Source organism: Rhopilema esculentum, chromosome 8 (assembly GCF_057945365.1).
Source record: "Rhopilema esculentum isolate cy_ngs chromosome 8, ASM5794536v1, whole genome shotgun sequence".
NCBI classification, from domain to species: domain Eukaryota; kingdom Metazoa; phylum Cnidaria; class Scyphozoa; order Rhizostomeae; family Rhizostomatidae; genus Rhopilema; species Rhopilema esculentum.
This window is the reverse complement of record NC_142822.1, coordinates 4891451-4905980: the sequence shown is the minus strand read 5'-3', so window position 1 is coordinate 4905980 and position 14530 is coordinate 4891451. Positions and strand designations below refer to the sequence as shown.

Here is a 14530-nt window from a genome sequence, read left to right as displayed (position 1 = left end):
GTTCAAAGAGGGTGTTGTAATTTGCTGTAGACCTTTTAGTCTTCGGATGTCAATCATTTTGCAGACTTATTGATGATAGCAAATATAATACAAAAGGCATCATGCATTGACTTCAAAGTTTCAAGGACCATTGGGATAAATGTTCTGTTATCAATTATTAACAATATATCACTTTGAGAATTGGTCATGGACCTCTGCCCCCTTACCTCTTTGACTCTGCCCAGTAAATAGATTTCTCCAGAAATTTAAATTAAAGAAGAGGGTATATCACCTCCTTAGCAAAAACATTTATCTTGCCAGAAAGCACACTTAGTGTTGTTTATGGCATTAATTTACTTAGTGTTTGGGTTGAAGTGTGTCTCCAGCACTAGGGCAAGGGTCCTGGCAAAGCTTTCTGGCGAACGAAAAGGACCCCTTGGTAACTGGCAATTGACAGCTACTAAAGGAGATTAAATTATCATTCAATCAAGAATTGCCCATCAGTAAGTTATTCCCTGAAGACACTTATTGATTGGCTAATTTTGATGGTCAGATGGCTTAAGCTACTTGTCTGTTGATTGCCTTTAAAGGCATTGAGTCATGATAAAATGGATTGGGTATACCCAAAGTGCCAAAATCCGCCGAGTCACGATTTTCATGACTGCGATGCTATTAGCTGATCTTAAACTGGTCACATGAACCCACCTCGTACTGATTAACAAAACAGTTTCCATCAATAGAAAGTTGTCAACAACGGATGCCAATATCACGTGAAACAGCATCGATCACGCTGAAACCAAATGACCCCCTATAGAGAAGGCCTATTTACCATGAGTCAATGCCTTTAATTGCATCAAAAGCACCAGCTCCAAAATACAAAAAACATTTTTTGGGATCCCTACAGGCTGGGACCCTCTTGTTCTGATTTTCCAATTGGGTTGAAAATGTGTCATTTTGAAGAGTACCAAAAGAAGCATAATTTGTTTGGTCATTTTTTAGAAACCATTTTCAATGAATTTATAATACTTTTGCTGATTTTATTCCCTATATTGACCAACTAGTTTTATCAATACCTGAGCTCTATTTTAGCCAGAAAATGAAGAAAGAATTATGTTCTATTGACAAGAACCTCAAGGAAAAACAACTTACATAACTAGACTTTGAAATTTTTACCTTTTCGATTTTTAAAAAAATTGAAAACATTTTAATAAACACTTTTAACTCCTTTTTTAATGGCAGTTTCCAGTCAGTACAAGCAACTCTGATTGTTATTGATATGTTTAGCAAATGTTCTAGGGCCAAATGTTTCAAATAGTGTTGATGACTGATGTCCTCTCCAACTACAGAAAAGAATTTTCCTTGTTAGACTTTGCCACAAGACTTAAATTCTTCATCAGGCTGAGTTGAGCGCAAGATCTGCAAATGACAATGCTGAAACCTTTTGCTCATGTTCCTACTGAACTAGCCGATAAGAGATATATCTTCCTGCTGTCTCACTTGGACGAATTATTTTGACAACCTAAGAAGAAATGTTAAAGCTTTAGAAAGAATTTAAATTCAAAACACATGAGCGCACAATTGTGTTAATCAAAATTTACTTATGTTACGTAAAAACACTAATTTCATTTTAAAAATTCTATCAGAATCAGATGATCCCAAAAATTCTATCAGAATCAGATGATCCTTGATGAGCCTTAATGAATAAAATATTTTTTTCTTGAAAAGCAATCACAATTGAAATGACACTTGTAAACCATTCGGTATAAGTTATACATCAAACAAATAAAAGTCAAAGATTTTTAAAATAAAACATAATTCTGACACCCTTCTGAAGCTGCTACAAGGCACCTACCTGACCACGTTTTAAACCAAAGTATCTAGCAACTGGATCACCCTGCTGTATTCTGGGCAGTTGATGCTCTTTCAGTTTGTACCTTGCTAATAACTCGGCTTTCTCTTCTGGAGTCATAACAACATGTTCTGGTACTAGCTAATAAAGACCCAGAAAAATTGAAGGTCATCATGGGCTGTATCAAAATAGTAACTTCCAATTTTTCATCAAATTGGTATAATATCTTAAAATTGTCCTTTAGAATGAATGCCCCAAGGCACCTAGTAACTATCACATCAAAAACCATGGGAATGCCATGTAGTGATTTGAGACAATCAGAAATTATATGAATATCTTTATGATGAAAAATTAAAATTACGAAACAAAAATAAATCTTGAAAGAAATTTTAACAATAGTAAATGATTGGTGAATAGCTCTAGAGAAACATCACAAACTTATTAGAATTAAATACTACACAATTTTTTGAAGTTATCGGTCTTACCTCATGCTCAGTGATATTTACAAGCAACTCTGTTTCAAGAAATTGTTCCAATATGTATTTTGGTGCCATATCAACAAGCGCCTGAGAACAATAGTGAGAAGTACTTTATGTCTTTTTCACAATAGCATTGGTTATTTTAAAGTGGGAACATTACAAAAATTCATCAAGAGCCATACTGAAAATAGGTGGAAATGAAGTAGCAGAAGTGTCAAACCTGCTTTGCTGAAGGAGTCATTCCATGTTGCACAACAATTATTGCTCTGTTGATATTTTCTTCCTGCATTCTTGTACAGTATCTAAAATTTGATATTATTTCCATGTTTGGTTTACAACAAAACTTCATTGTTTTCAAAATTAATATGAACTGACATAAGCAAATGCATACTGTTTCTTGAAAAAGCCAAATGCATAATGAAAAAACTTCAGTTATTTTTTACACTGGCGATTCAATTTTTGTTACTATACCACTTAGCGCTGCCAGCTATTAATATGCAAGTGTTAATCTTAAATAAAATCTTATAATTGCAGCAAATTTTTTAAAATTCTCTTAATTTCTGGAATATGATCTTTTTAAACAAAATCAACAAATAAACAATTGAAAAAAATACATTTTTCAAATGAAAACTAAAAATTCAGAGTAAAAATCTTACTGCTTAATTGTTTTGATTCCAACTTTTTCCTCCTCTGGGAAAAACACAAACATCTGATCTATAAAAAACAAGGGCATTGAGTCTTAAAAAATTTGGATTGATATCTAAGAAAATTTGTAACAAAATTGTCATTTTGGCAAGTTAGACCTTAAAATATTATTTTATTGACACTTCAATAATATGTAACCAACAAACTGGATGATATTTATACTGCTTTGCTATATTCTGAAAGCATTTTTTTGTAAGAATACAATAAACAAGGTTCTTCTTACCTGTAGGATCATCATTATGTGCCACTAAAATGGACAGGTCACTTCTTGACGGTCTGTTCTCACTAAAGAAAAAATTCAAGGAATTGTCCAAAGTAATGATTGTGCAAATTAGGAGCAAAATCATTGTTACCAAATGTCAAATAAACAAATACAATTCTTGGATCAAAACAAACAAAAACCAGCTTGCAGAAAGTGGCCATGGTGCACCCAGGAAAAAAGTACACATTTTATTGTTGATGGCTAGCCTAAAACTAGCTTTATTCAATCTAAAACTGGAAAAATGATATTTCTGGCACACCTTGCATTTTTTGGTCATTTTTGAGCACCCACATCAGAGAATATGGCTGTTAAAGCACCCAAGAGCTTGTCAAAAACAGCCACACTCTTGAAATTGGAACACCAAGCTGATTCAAGGAATATTGACATGATCGAGGTTACCCATAAAAATAAGATTTCAGACTTTGTAAATGCAATTCTAGAAGAAATTCAGTACAAGTTTATGTGCATCTGGCTTTGCAACATTAGTGTGTTTGTGAGATTTCTCTGTTTCCATTTTGAGTGATTGAAAAAGGGAGACGCAAAGTTTCAAGGAACAGACTGCTGGGTACTTTTTGTTGACCCTGGCACAAGGCTGACTAAATATAGGTTATTACCAATTTTTTCTGCCTTTGTGGACATGAGTACAAAATTGAACATGAAAAATCTTTGACATGCATTATAAGGTTTTCAGTCTAATGAATAAAATGAAAGTTTCAATTTTGAGGATGGTACACAAAGAACTGAATAAATTCTATTGATAGAATCAAAAAGCTCAAAATGAATCAGTTTAAGAAAACAGAAAATAGAATCATCCAAATGATTGGACAGTACTAAGAATAGTATTAAGAATACCATTATAATAAAAATTGATGCTTTGTAAGAAAACATAATCAAATATCAATACCTTGGCTTATCTCCAAAATGGTCCACAAATTGTTCTATTGTTTGATCCAGTTCATCTTGAGTAACTAAATACCCTCTATCATGGCACATCTAAATATTGAAACAGCAATAAATATATGCATTTTACCATGATATTTATTAGGGGAATGATGACAATTTTGACATGCATCAAAGAAATTCTCTCGTGTGGAGTTTCTCTGCTCCAAAGGCACATTTCGAGCCAATTGATTCTGTTCTTTTTGCTGCTATGGCAATTTCACGTTCGCCATCATGCAGTTTGAGTCAACTAGATGGTTATTTTTCTTTAAAAATCACAACGTCTATAAGCACAAAAAATAAACAAGAACGAAATCTATGCATCAAGAACAGTCTCTCATCGTGGTGGGATCTTGATTGAAGCTAGGGAATTATAACCAAAGAAAAACAAGTCAGTTTCAATACCTGCATTACAGTTTTTCTTATCCTCCATAGCTTGTAAATTTCAGCTTCATCATCCATTTTTTCATGAGATTATTTCCTATCAAACCTACACTGGAGTAAGCCTTTACGATCTTGCTTCTTCTCAATGCCCGGCCGGCCTAAATGCTGTTGACTCTGTCTCGACTCAATGAAGAAAGATATATGTAGTCTCACTTCCAGTTGAAATCGGAACGACGTCATCAAGGAAAGGATATCCAAATGACGAAAAACCTTCTTGATTTGAAATCAATCCAATAGTAATTATTTCCTGGAAATCTGTAGACTACAGTTGTATTTTCCAGGTAATAGTGTCTATTTTCCTTTTCAGGCGAACCATGCATCGATATGTCTCATTTTTCAAAAAAAATGTCGACAATCACCAGAAAAGCTTTTGCGAAAAATTATTCAAATGTAAGTTTCATTTAAGATATTATGCAGCGATTAAGGCTGACTACTTTTTTTATTGAGATCAGGCATAAAAAAACTATTATGGTATGAAAAACAACTTATCACTGCCTTGGTCGAAGATTAGATTTAGAAGTTTCTTGTGTACATGAGTGTCGCCAAAGGGGGGGCACAGGGGAGGGGACTGTATGTCTTGGTTGATACTTTCCTTATCGGTTACTTATTAGGAGCAATTTCTGTGTCTTTGTTACAAATCATGATCTACCAAAGGCATGTATATTAACAAAAGGATGGGTAATTTGTCTTAACCAACTGACTGAATGAAAGTTTCACGCTCTCGATACAATGTCGTCATCGAACGGACAGATGTGAGACGGTTAGAAAACGTGTCTATGATTTTGGCCTCTGCGTTTACTTTAGTACTCCGTTCTCGCGATGCTTCCTTGAAGTTTCAATATCTGACCGCAATACAGCTGTTGACAATCAAGTGCGGAAATAGAACAAGCTAAAGTCGATTTTACTTGATAAAGAACAGTACATATAGTATAGGTTTGGTCTCTGTGGAATAGAACAACCATCGCCCCTCACCCCTTCTATAATTAAAGTTAAAATGATCATGGGCCTATTTCACTTTCGGAGAACACAAAAGGCATCCTTTACTACTATCAAAGGTTTTTTATGCATTCAGGAATCCCATCTAATTTATCTGATCTTGCCCTTGTAAAAGCTACCCGACCTCTTCCGGCTTTTTATTCTGTGTACGTATCGGAAATTTGTTATATTACAAATGTGAAACATCTGTGTACGTAGCCCACAGCAAAATTACGCACAGCCACACCCTATTTAATCTTTGATAGAGGACGACGCCTTTGTGAATTGGAATCGACTCCCTTTGCTTAAATTACAATCAAGCATAAATCAAGAAACATCAAAATGTAATGGATTTGTCTGCCTTAACAGCCACCAATTATTTCTCCACCAAATAGGAGGAAAAAGAAAATATAAAATTTCTTTGAATGCATTTTTGCTTAATAAAGCATCATTAAATCAAACTGTTTTCAAAGCAGGGATGTAGTGGTGGGGGCTCAGGGAGGGCGCAGCCTCCCTTGTTAAAAGTTTCGAAAAAATCGGGGGGGGTGGGGGCTCGGCTTTTTCATTGTTTGCGCTTAGAAAGAGACAAGAACTGTGTATGTTTTGGCTTTTTAGAGGAGGTCCAGCCTTCTTTCGGTGGTATTCCTTCCTGATAACCCACTAATTTACCTCATCAAACCTTCTGCGGCAATTCAAACTACTTAGATATTAGGTTCTACACGAGGCTACCACAGAACTGACAAATGAATATTTGGTTGCCATAATGGCCAGGCTTAGTGTTATAAATCAACTGTCGTGTGATGTGATGGAAGAACGCCTTTTGAAAAACTATCTAAAACCTTGAATTTGAAAACTATAAGCGAGTTTCTATTTGCTATAATCAGGAATATATTATCGTTGCTGCTTTATATAGTCAAGTTATGTTCTCATGTACCAAGATGTGATTAAATGAATACACAACCGGTCGTTATTATTCAACTCTGTCTGGCCTCCGTTTTAATAACAGAAGCACTAGAGCAAATTAAATGGTTTGTCAAGTTGTAACTTCGTCACAAGAGATATGCCGTAGTTACATACTCCAATAACTATGGTTCCAAAGTCTTTTATTCAATCCGCCAAGAGCAGTAAATTTTTTTCACATAATGGCATAATTTTCTAAGTTCATGCCCTGTGTTAGAATCCTGAGGGTACTTCTTGTATTTGATTAGAAAGCGCTAGGTAGGGGTAGATCGTATTTCCTAACGAAAATTAACTTGTTAAAAAATACTGAAACGAGGTGAAGGGGGCGTGGTATGTGAGACATAACCCTCCCACACTGCAGCAGGGTCCCCCTCATTAACATTTTACGACTACATCCCTGCTTCTAAGGTAAACAGTTTGCGAGAACAGGTAAAGATCCAGTATTGCAATATAGTAAACTACCAAATACTCAAGGCTCCAAGGGAGCAATGAAAATGATTCGAGTTAGCGAATGTTCGAGTTATCGACCCCCACGGGTCGATCACATTGGTGAAGGTTCAAGGGGGGTACAAGACAAAAGCTCTCTAGTGTTGTAAATGTGTAATGCAGGACTTAGTTGTATAGAAATAGTTTCTTCGCAATAACTATCAAGGATTCCTTCAAGTTAGATCTCAAAAATTAATAGTTATATGAAGCATTTTCGATACTGGCCTAGTTCGCTGACTTTTAGGATTTGTATTACTTTTGGCCCAGTTAACACTTTGCAGTGATACCCTTTGGAAAGTACTCATATATTTATAGATGTAGAGGTGCCAAAAAGATGAGCTTTGAGGAGCTCGACCTATTGAGGGTTCTTGTTATTGGGATTCGAGTTATTGGATTTCGAGTTGTCAGGAGTTCGAGTTATTGGGAGTTCAAGTGTATTGAAGGAGATTCAAGGAGGTAAAAAGAGAGCTCGGGGTATCGAGGGTTCGAGTTATCGGGAATATCTAAATTGTTGCTTGTAATTTGTTTCAAGCCAGCGAGAATGTGAAACTGAATCGCTTAAAGAAATTACTTTCATTATAAAGATTTTCAAACTATCCTTAATGAGTGAGTCTGGAGTTATACGACAGGCTTCAGTTACCACACTAAGAAGGTGTAGAGCCCATGAGCTATGTATTAACAAACAGCCAGTTAAGTTTGAAATTCTGAATACGCTTGAAGTGTAGGTCCTGATTTGCTTAGAAGCAGGAACTCATTTAGTTGTATAAACTCAAGTAATCCTGCATTTCGGCAAAACCTGTTCACATAATGATAAAATGCCCAAGTAATGTGTGGCTAACAAATTGCGGGGGAGGGAAAAGCATGTCTTTCGGATTGCAATACTTGTTATTGCATGGCATTGTCCTAATAGCATCATTCTTGTTGACATCACAGACAAATATGTATGCTAAATAAACGCCCAAATGTCCAATTGAATGTTTGCAAAGGATGAGTGGGAGTGATTTCTTTAATCATTGAACAGGTAAAATTAACTCTGAAATTATCTTGAGTTGAAGAATTCAATACAGTTGACAATATACCAGAGAAGTATTGTAGATGGAGAGAGGTGGAGTAGTCGGGGATGGGGGGGGGGGGTTGTGGAGGGGCAAGGAATAAATAGTGTCGATTAAGATTTGGTAGTTGTCCATTTAAGGACAGGAAAAGCTTTCTGTCTTGTTTCAATCTTTAACTACCAAATCTGGAACTTTGACGCTACATTAAATAGTGAGCAAGAACCTATTGTTTAAATTTTTTAAATATGAATATATTGATACGATCTCGAATAGCATATGAAACGAGACCATTTTCTACCGATACACTCAATAAATTGTAATTAATTTTTCTATATTTTAGATCTTATTTCATGCTGCAAGTCGTTTTTCTGTACATTATATCGTGAAGCGTTAGACGTAGTTCGATTTATTTTTTGCCCTTTCCCCTAAAAGGAGTGTTGTTGGCTGATCTGGTGAATGGTAGATCTTAGTTTTTAAAAAGCAGCACTGCTTTGGCAATTGCTGGATTGGGATAATCTAAGGCATTCCTTTCTTTTTGTGAACCTTTCTTGGTTATTCTGAAACTGAACTTCTGAAATGTTCACTCCCAATGTCATTGCTCGTTTGTAAAAATGATTGCATGTTTCTAAAGTGCTACCTGCATGCATTAAGTTAGAAGCATACAGCAACTTAATTCAAAGTTATTTTCAAATTTTCTACCGATTAGTATTTAGGCCACTGCCATCTTTTACTAAATGAATTTATATTATAAGCAAATAAACATACTTGGAGTAAGTAGGGCATGTCCATGTTTCTACTGTCGGTGCCCTTTGAAGGCATAATTTCCTCAGTGCAACATGTTGGCTGGTGCTTATCTATCATTTCAGTTTAATTCTACTAACTAAAAATTTTTGTCAAATTTATATTCGCTAGATAGGTCGGAACTTGATAGATCAACTAAAATGCATCCAAAAAACTAACTTCTGTTTCGTTAGCATACTAAATTAATCTAGATTTTAATATATAAGAATGATCTAGGATCGAGTGTCCCTCATTTCAATCAAAATGAGGCATATAACTTCTTTTGTGAAAAGTGATATTGTCATTTTCGTAAACCAAGCAGTCAAAAAATTAAGAAAACTCTAACAGGGTATTTTCCTGTTTAGAATGTTAAGTTAGCTCAAAATTTTTATAGTTTGAAATGTGGAAAATAAAATGTTGTGAGCTTTCTGTCGTAGAGAAATTTAGTTGGAAAGCAAAATACTGGTAAGAATTAGAAATGGTTCTGGAAATCTGGAAAAATACCCTTTTCAGAATTTTCTGATTTTTCTACCATTAGGCTTATGGATCACTTTTGACAAAAAGTCTCGAAGACTAGAATTTGGAGAAAACTCAGAAACAGAAAATTTCAAAAAGCCCCGATTAACGGCTCATATCATTTTGTTAAAGCTCTTGCATTTAATTTGTGTGATATCTGCAAATTATGGCTATAAGATTCGAGAAAGCAGTAATGTAAAATGATCAATGCTTAGGTCTTATAGATTTTACCTATATAGATTTTACTTATAGATTAAAAATGAATAAAAACATAATATTTGTTGCTCCCGGTAATATTTGAATGTGGTTAAGTGCGAAAAGCTGATTCAAACCATTACCATAAAAATGGTAAAAATAAAAAACACATAGCAATGAGCATGACCATAAAAGAATTCGAGAATATTCAAAGATTAGAAATCTTATTCGTAAAACCATGCTATTACACCTCTTTTGTCTGAATTTACAGGTGATGTTTGACAACACCTGGTAGCCAGACGTTGATTAGTAGGCTTAAAACACAAGTGTGGATATATTTTAGAGTGCAAGATCATTTCTACATTCAAAACACAATCCTCGAGAGATGGATGGTACATTAATCTTGTATCAGTATTTGGCATAAAGTCATCAAAATGTAATGATAGGAGGAGAGCGCAGGGGGTGGGGTATGTCTGTGGTTCGGGTTAAAATTGCGTGGTCTCATTTTTAACGAGGGTCAATTTTTAATTGTTACTTTTGCCTTTTGAGATATTCTTGTGAGATTGCTCTCCTTGCTCGTTCAACGGCACTACACCCCAGCTCCAAATGTGTTGTCGTGCCTAAAAGTCCACTCAAATATAATCATATAATACATACATAATAGAACGTACATAGATTTACAACTTGAAGTGACAGTAGTTTCTTAATAGTTCTTTGTTTCATGCATTATATTTTACCGACCAAATTCACGGGGGTATGAGCAAAATTGATCAGCTCTCAGAAGAATGACTTTAAAACGACTTCTAGTTTTGTTTTGAATAGAAATATCTGACATGAAAATGTAATAAACTACTGTCGTGTGAAAATCGGTTTCATATCAGTATCATACACACAAAAAGAGTGAAAGTAAAGCAAGCATTTTTAGTGTTTTAAATTATATGAATACAGAGAGAGGATAACGTGAAAATTGTATGTTGGTTGCCAGCTTTTGGTAATGGTAAATCGAGTATCTTTAAGAAATTACTTTGTTGGCGGTAGAGCCGATACAGTCTAGATCAAGATAATAAGAAAAATACAACCTTAAATAATTCTTAATTGCTTAATCAGACGAAGTCCCAAAATGAGTTAGGGAAATGTTTTCACGAGGCCGCCGCATTCGACTGTGATTGCGAATTGCGGGAGTTCGGTTCGCGCGAGCTGCTCACATCTGCAATCACGTTGACAAATATCGACTTCAGTGCTCTACGAAACTGCTTGTTCCATATTCCGTAAACTAGGGGATTCAATATAACCTTCATATCCACCAGTGTAATGACAATATAGAGGCCAGTAGGGGAGATGTGTACTGCGTTGGTGAGCATTAAAACGTTGGCGAAAAAAGCAGGCAGCCAGCATATACAAAACGCTATGACAACAGTAAACATGACCTTGGTAATGCGAATCTCTTTGTTAATAGCATGACTCGACAAGTTCGCTTTACGTCCACCATTACTGTCCGTCTCTTTTTCTTTCTTAGTGAGGAAAGCTGGGAATGTGATTTTTCGACTCGTCGGCCTACCGCTTTTGGTTGGTGTGTCCTTTACAGTCAATTGGTTGCTACTTTCTTTAGTCTCATTGTCAGTTCCTTCAGTCTGCTTTGGTGGCTCAGGTTGCTTTGTTGTTTCGTCCAAGCTCTTGCTGTTATTGTCAGCAATGTCATCATCATAATCATTGTCATCATTATCGCAACTGACTTCCTCGCTTTTCCCCACTTCCAACTTCACGCTCCATTCCACAGACTTCTTTTCATCATTCGCAGAATTTTGCTCCTTGCCTGGTTCAGTGACGACCGGCAAGTTTGATGAGCTTTTCATGATCCTGTATGACCCTTCTTTCTTCTTTTGCACTAATGCGGCCTTGAGCGATGCCGCCTTCTGTGCAGAACGCTTCCGTGCTAACCGCGCGTTATCCAATATTCTCTTCTTGTGTTTCCTCAAAGACAGGAATATATATGCGTAGCAAAAAATAATGACAGGGAAGCACAAACCCATTACATACACATAGAAAAGCGAGCGAAACACAGCATTTTTACTCTCCCAGTTTGTAAAGCATACGCCATGATAGTCACTGTATGCGTATTCACCAACACCTACAAGAGGCAGTATCGCAAGAAGGATAGTCGAGGCGGCCAAACCGACACAGTAGTAGACCATTCGTTTGCGTGTAAACATTCTTTCGAAAGAGCGTGTTTTTACTATTTTCACATATCGGACCACTGCTATGGCGGCAAGAAGCATTGCGGAGTGGATGAAAGTAACGCAGGAAATGAACCCCGAGAACGGACAGTAATAAGAGGCAACATAATGTTCGTCTGCCAGTTCCGTATAAGCTTTCACCGACAAAATAAAGACCGCTTTAGTAAAGTCAACGATTGCAAGCTGGAACAAGAAGACGTTGTTCACCGTCTGTAGGCTTTTGGTCTTGATAAATGCGATAATGATCAGTATGTTTCCAACAGCTCCAAAGAGTGATATGCATGCAGATATCAATGCATTGAAGATAATGAATGTCGAAGGCATGTTTGGACAATTGCCAACCGTGGCGTACGTACCCTCTCGTTCAACCAAAAAGACAAGATATATGCATATCAATAAAGCACCAAAAATGAGTGTATTTGCTAAAGTACCAGCTAGTTCCTTCTTGTCAATGTAGTTATTACAGAATAAGAATGACTAGATTTTGAAGCCAGTGTTTCTACATGCCAGTAGTTTGGGCAACAATGGATTGTGGTCTATAAAACCAGGTCCACTGATATGTTGTTGCTCTGTCATACGAACCCGGAACTGTGCTCCTAGCAAGGTCATGAAAACGCACGACGTTTCTTGGAGTAAAAGCAAATATAATCGTTAATCATGTTGACAGCTAGTCTGAAATGTGATTTCATCTGTTTTGAATCACATCTGTTGGGTCTGTTCTTTATGTGATAAAGAAACAAGCCGTTTCAGAGGTATCCAGTAGTGTCAAGTTGCAAGAAACGAATATTTGCTCAGTCAATACATAATCAAAATCATAACCATTCACCATTATCGCGACCGATCTCCATTTTCATTACCGATACATTCAACTGTTCCAACATTTGTACAATCGACTCTGCTTAAAGTCGCACTACCCATTACAGTTACATGGAATTTAGACTCAGATATAAAAACTATTCAATTTAGCTCCTCTTACAGTCACATTCCGTTTACAGTCACAAATATTCAAGCAACATTTGGTGCGACTGTAACCGGAGTCTACTGTACTGCAACATAGCACTTATTTTGAAAATGGCTTTGAAAAAAGCAAACATTTTACGACATACTAAAAGCTTTTTCGTTTGACACTCCTCAGAGCATAAAACGTCAGAATGAAGTTCCGAAAGAACACGATGGAAAATATACCCAGTTGTGGATCGAAAATCGCCATTGTGTAGACAGAAGGAGTTCGTTTTCTCTCTTGGACTCCATTGGTAATTTTTCTTTATGCTCGCGGCACTGATTGGTCAACTATACCGGTCTTGTGCTTGCGTTTTTCTGATTGGCCTATTTCGATCCACAACTGGGTATATATTTTTCCATCGTGTTTTTTCGGAACCTATTCTGACGTTTTATGCTCTGAGGAGTGTCAGACGAAAAAGCTTTAAGTATGTCGTAAAATGTTTGCTTTTTTCAAAGCCATTTTCAAATTCTGTACCGCAAAAAAATTGAGCACTTATTTTCATACAAATGACTCTAAAATGCGTCTCAAGGCTGGAAACTACTGTGGTTGCCAAAGTCTGCAGCATTTTACGCTAAGTAACCACATATGAAAACCGAGCCCTGCAGCAACAAAATAAAGGCAGTTTCTTTCATTTCAGCAGGACTGCTACTTTCATAAAAAAATTCCGGTTTAAAAACAAAGAGCCTCCTGCTATCTATGAAGCTCGTAAGGCTTGTCGGCAAAAGGGACCCATGAACCCCCCCTCCCCTTCAATAACACGATAGCTAGCGAAGGCCCTGAATTTCAGCTCACCTCCACTCCTTTCTACAAGTATTTCTTATGTTTGGGTAAAGGCTGCAACATTTTTTTCACCGAATGAAATCAAAGAAATTTGAGTATTCCTAATTAAGAGTGACGAAAGCATCTTTTTAAGATCAATCGTAATCAGTGGCGGATTTAAGGGGGGGCAACTAGGGGCAGTTGCCCCTCCCTCGACGAGTTGAAGCAAGCCTGGCACCCCTTTTTTGGAAATTGTGCGCCCCTTTTGAAGAATGAGAATGAGGTGAAAACGTTTTTGAGACCCATAGGTTAATTTGCTTCAAGGATTACCTCAAAGTTATGTTGTTTATTCCGAAAATGGATCTGCAATTGTTGTATACAGCGTACTTTCGACACCAATTTTTGAAAATTTTTCAGCGCCCCCACTACCAACTGTCCTTCCTTCAAGTTTGCTCTGGATCGGCCCCTGCGTAACTTGATGAATAACACAGTGTGCCCAGTTTATGAGATACCCTTTTCTGTTTGGAATGATCTACTGTGCCAGAAGCTAAATACCAAGCACCTTTGCTCTCTGACAAAACTTGAAAATAAAGAGCTCCAATTTCACCCAAATTTTGGTCACCATTCAACATTCCCTGACTTGAGATGAATTACGGTCTCTGCGTTGCAAAGTTATTAAAAAACACTCCAGACCTTTTAATTTTCCTTCTCGTTCCAACATTGTTATCATTACGAATATTATACTTATAGTAAAAAACTAAAACCTTTGCGGAAAAAGTCGACATGGCCTAAACAAGAGAAGAAAGAAATATGATAGTTCAAATTTAAATGTTTGCAACCTACTGGTATTGTCTGCAACCTTAACCCAAAACCCTTCGATATTTAACAAATTGCCAGATTGAAAAGGACGTTA

General features: G+C 36.4%; 2 protein-coding genes across 2 annotated transcripts; both read right to left on the bottom strand.

Annotated features, from left to right (window-relative positions):
* Positions 1 to 1087: 1087 nt before the first annotated feature.
* On the bottom strand, positions 1088 to 4790 carry LOC135694919 (DNA-directed RNA polymerases I, II, and III subunit RPABC1). Its single transcript, XM_065213802.2, has 8 exons — positions 4619 to 4790; positions 4179 to 4267; positions 3236 to 3297; positions 2964 to 3021; positions 2528 to 2609; positions 2314 to 2394; positions 1832 to 1969; positions 1088 to 1498 (listed from the first exon to the last, which is right to left on the bottom strand). The coding sequence occupies exons 1-8, from the start codon at positions 4673 to 4675 to the stop codon at positions 1433 to 1435; spliced, it is 633 nt and encodes a 210-aa protein (XP_065069874.1). The 5' UTR covers positions 4676 to 4790; the 3' UTR covers positions 1088 to 1432.
* A 5038-nt stretch (positions 4791 to 9828) lies between these two features.
* LOC135694911 (uncharacterized) lies at positions 9829 to 13014 on the bottom strand. Its single transcript, XM_065213793.2, has one exon. The coding sequence runs from the start codon at positions 12177 to 12179 to the stop codon at positions 10761 to 10763; it is 1419 nt and encodes a 472-aa protein (XP_065069865.2). The 5' UTR covers positions 12180 to 13014; the 3' UTR covers positions 9829 to 10760.
* Between the last annotated feature and the right edge of the window lie 1516 nt (positions 13015 to 14530).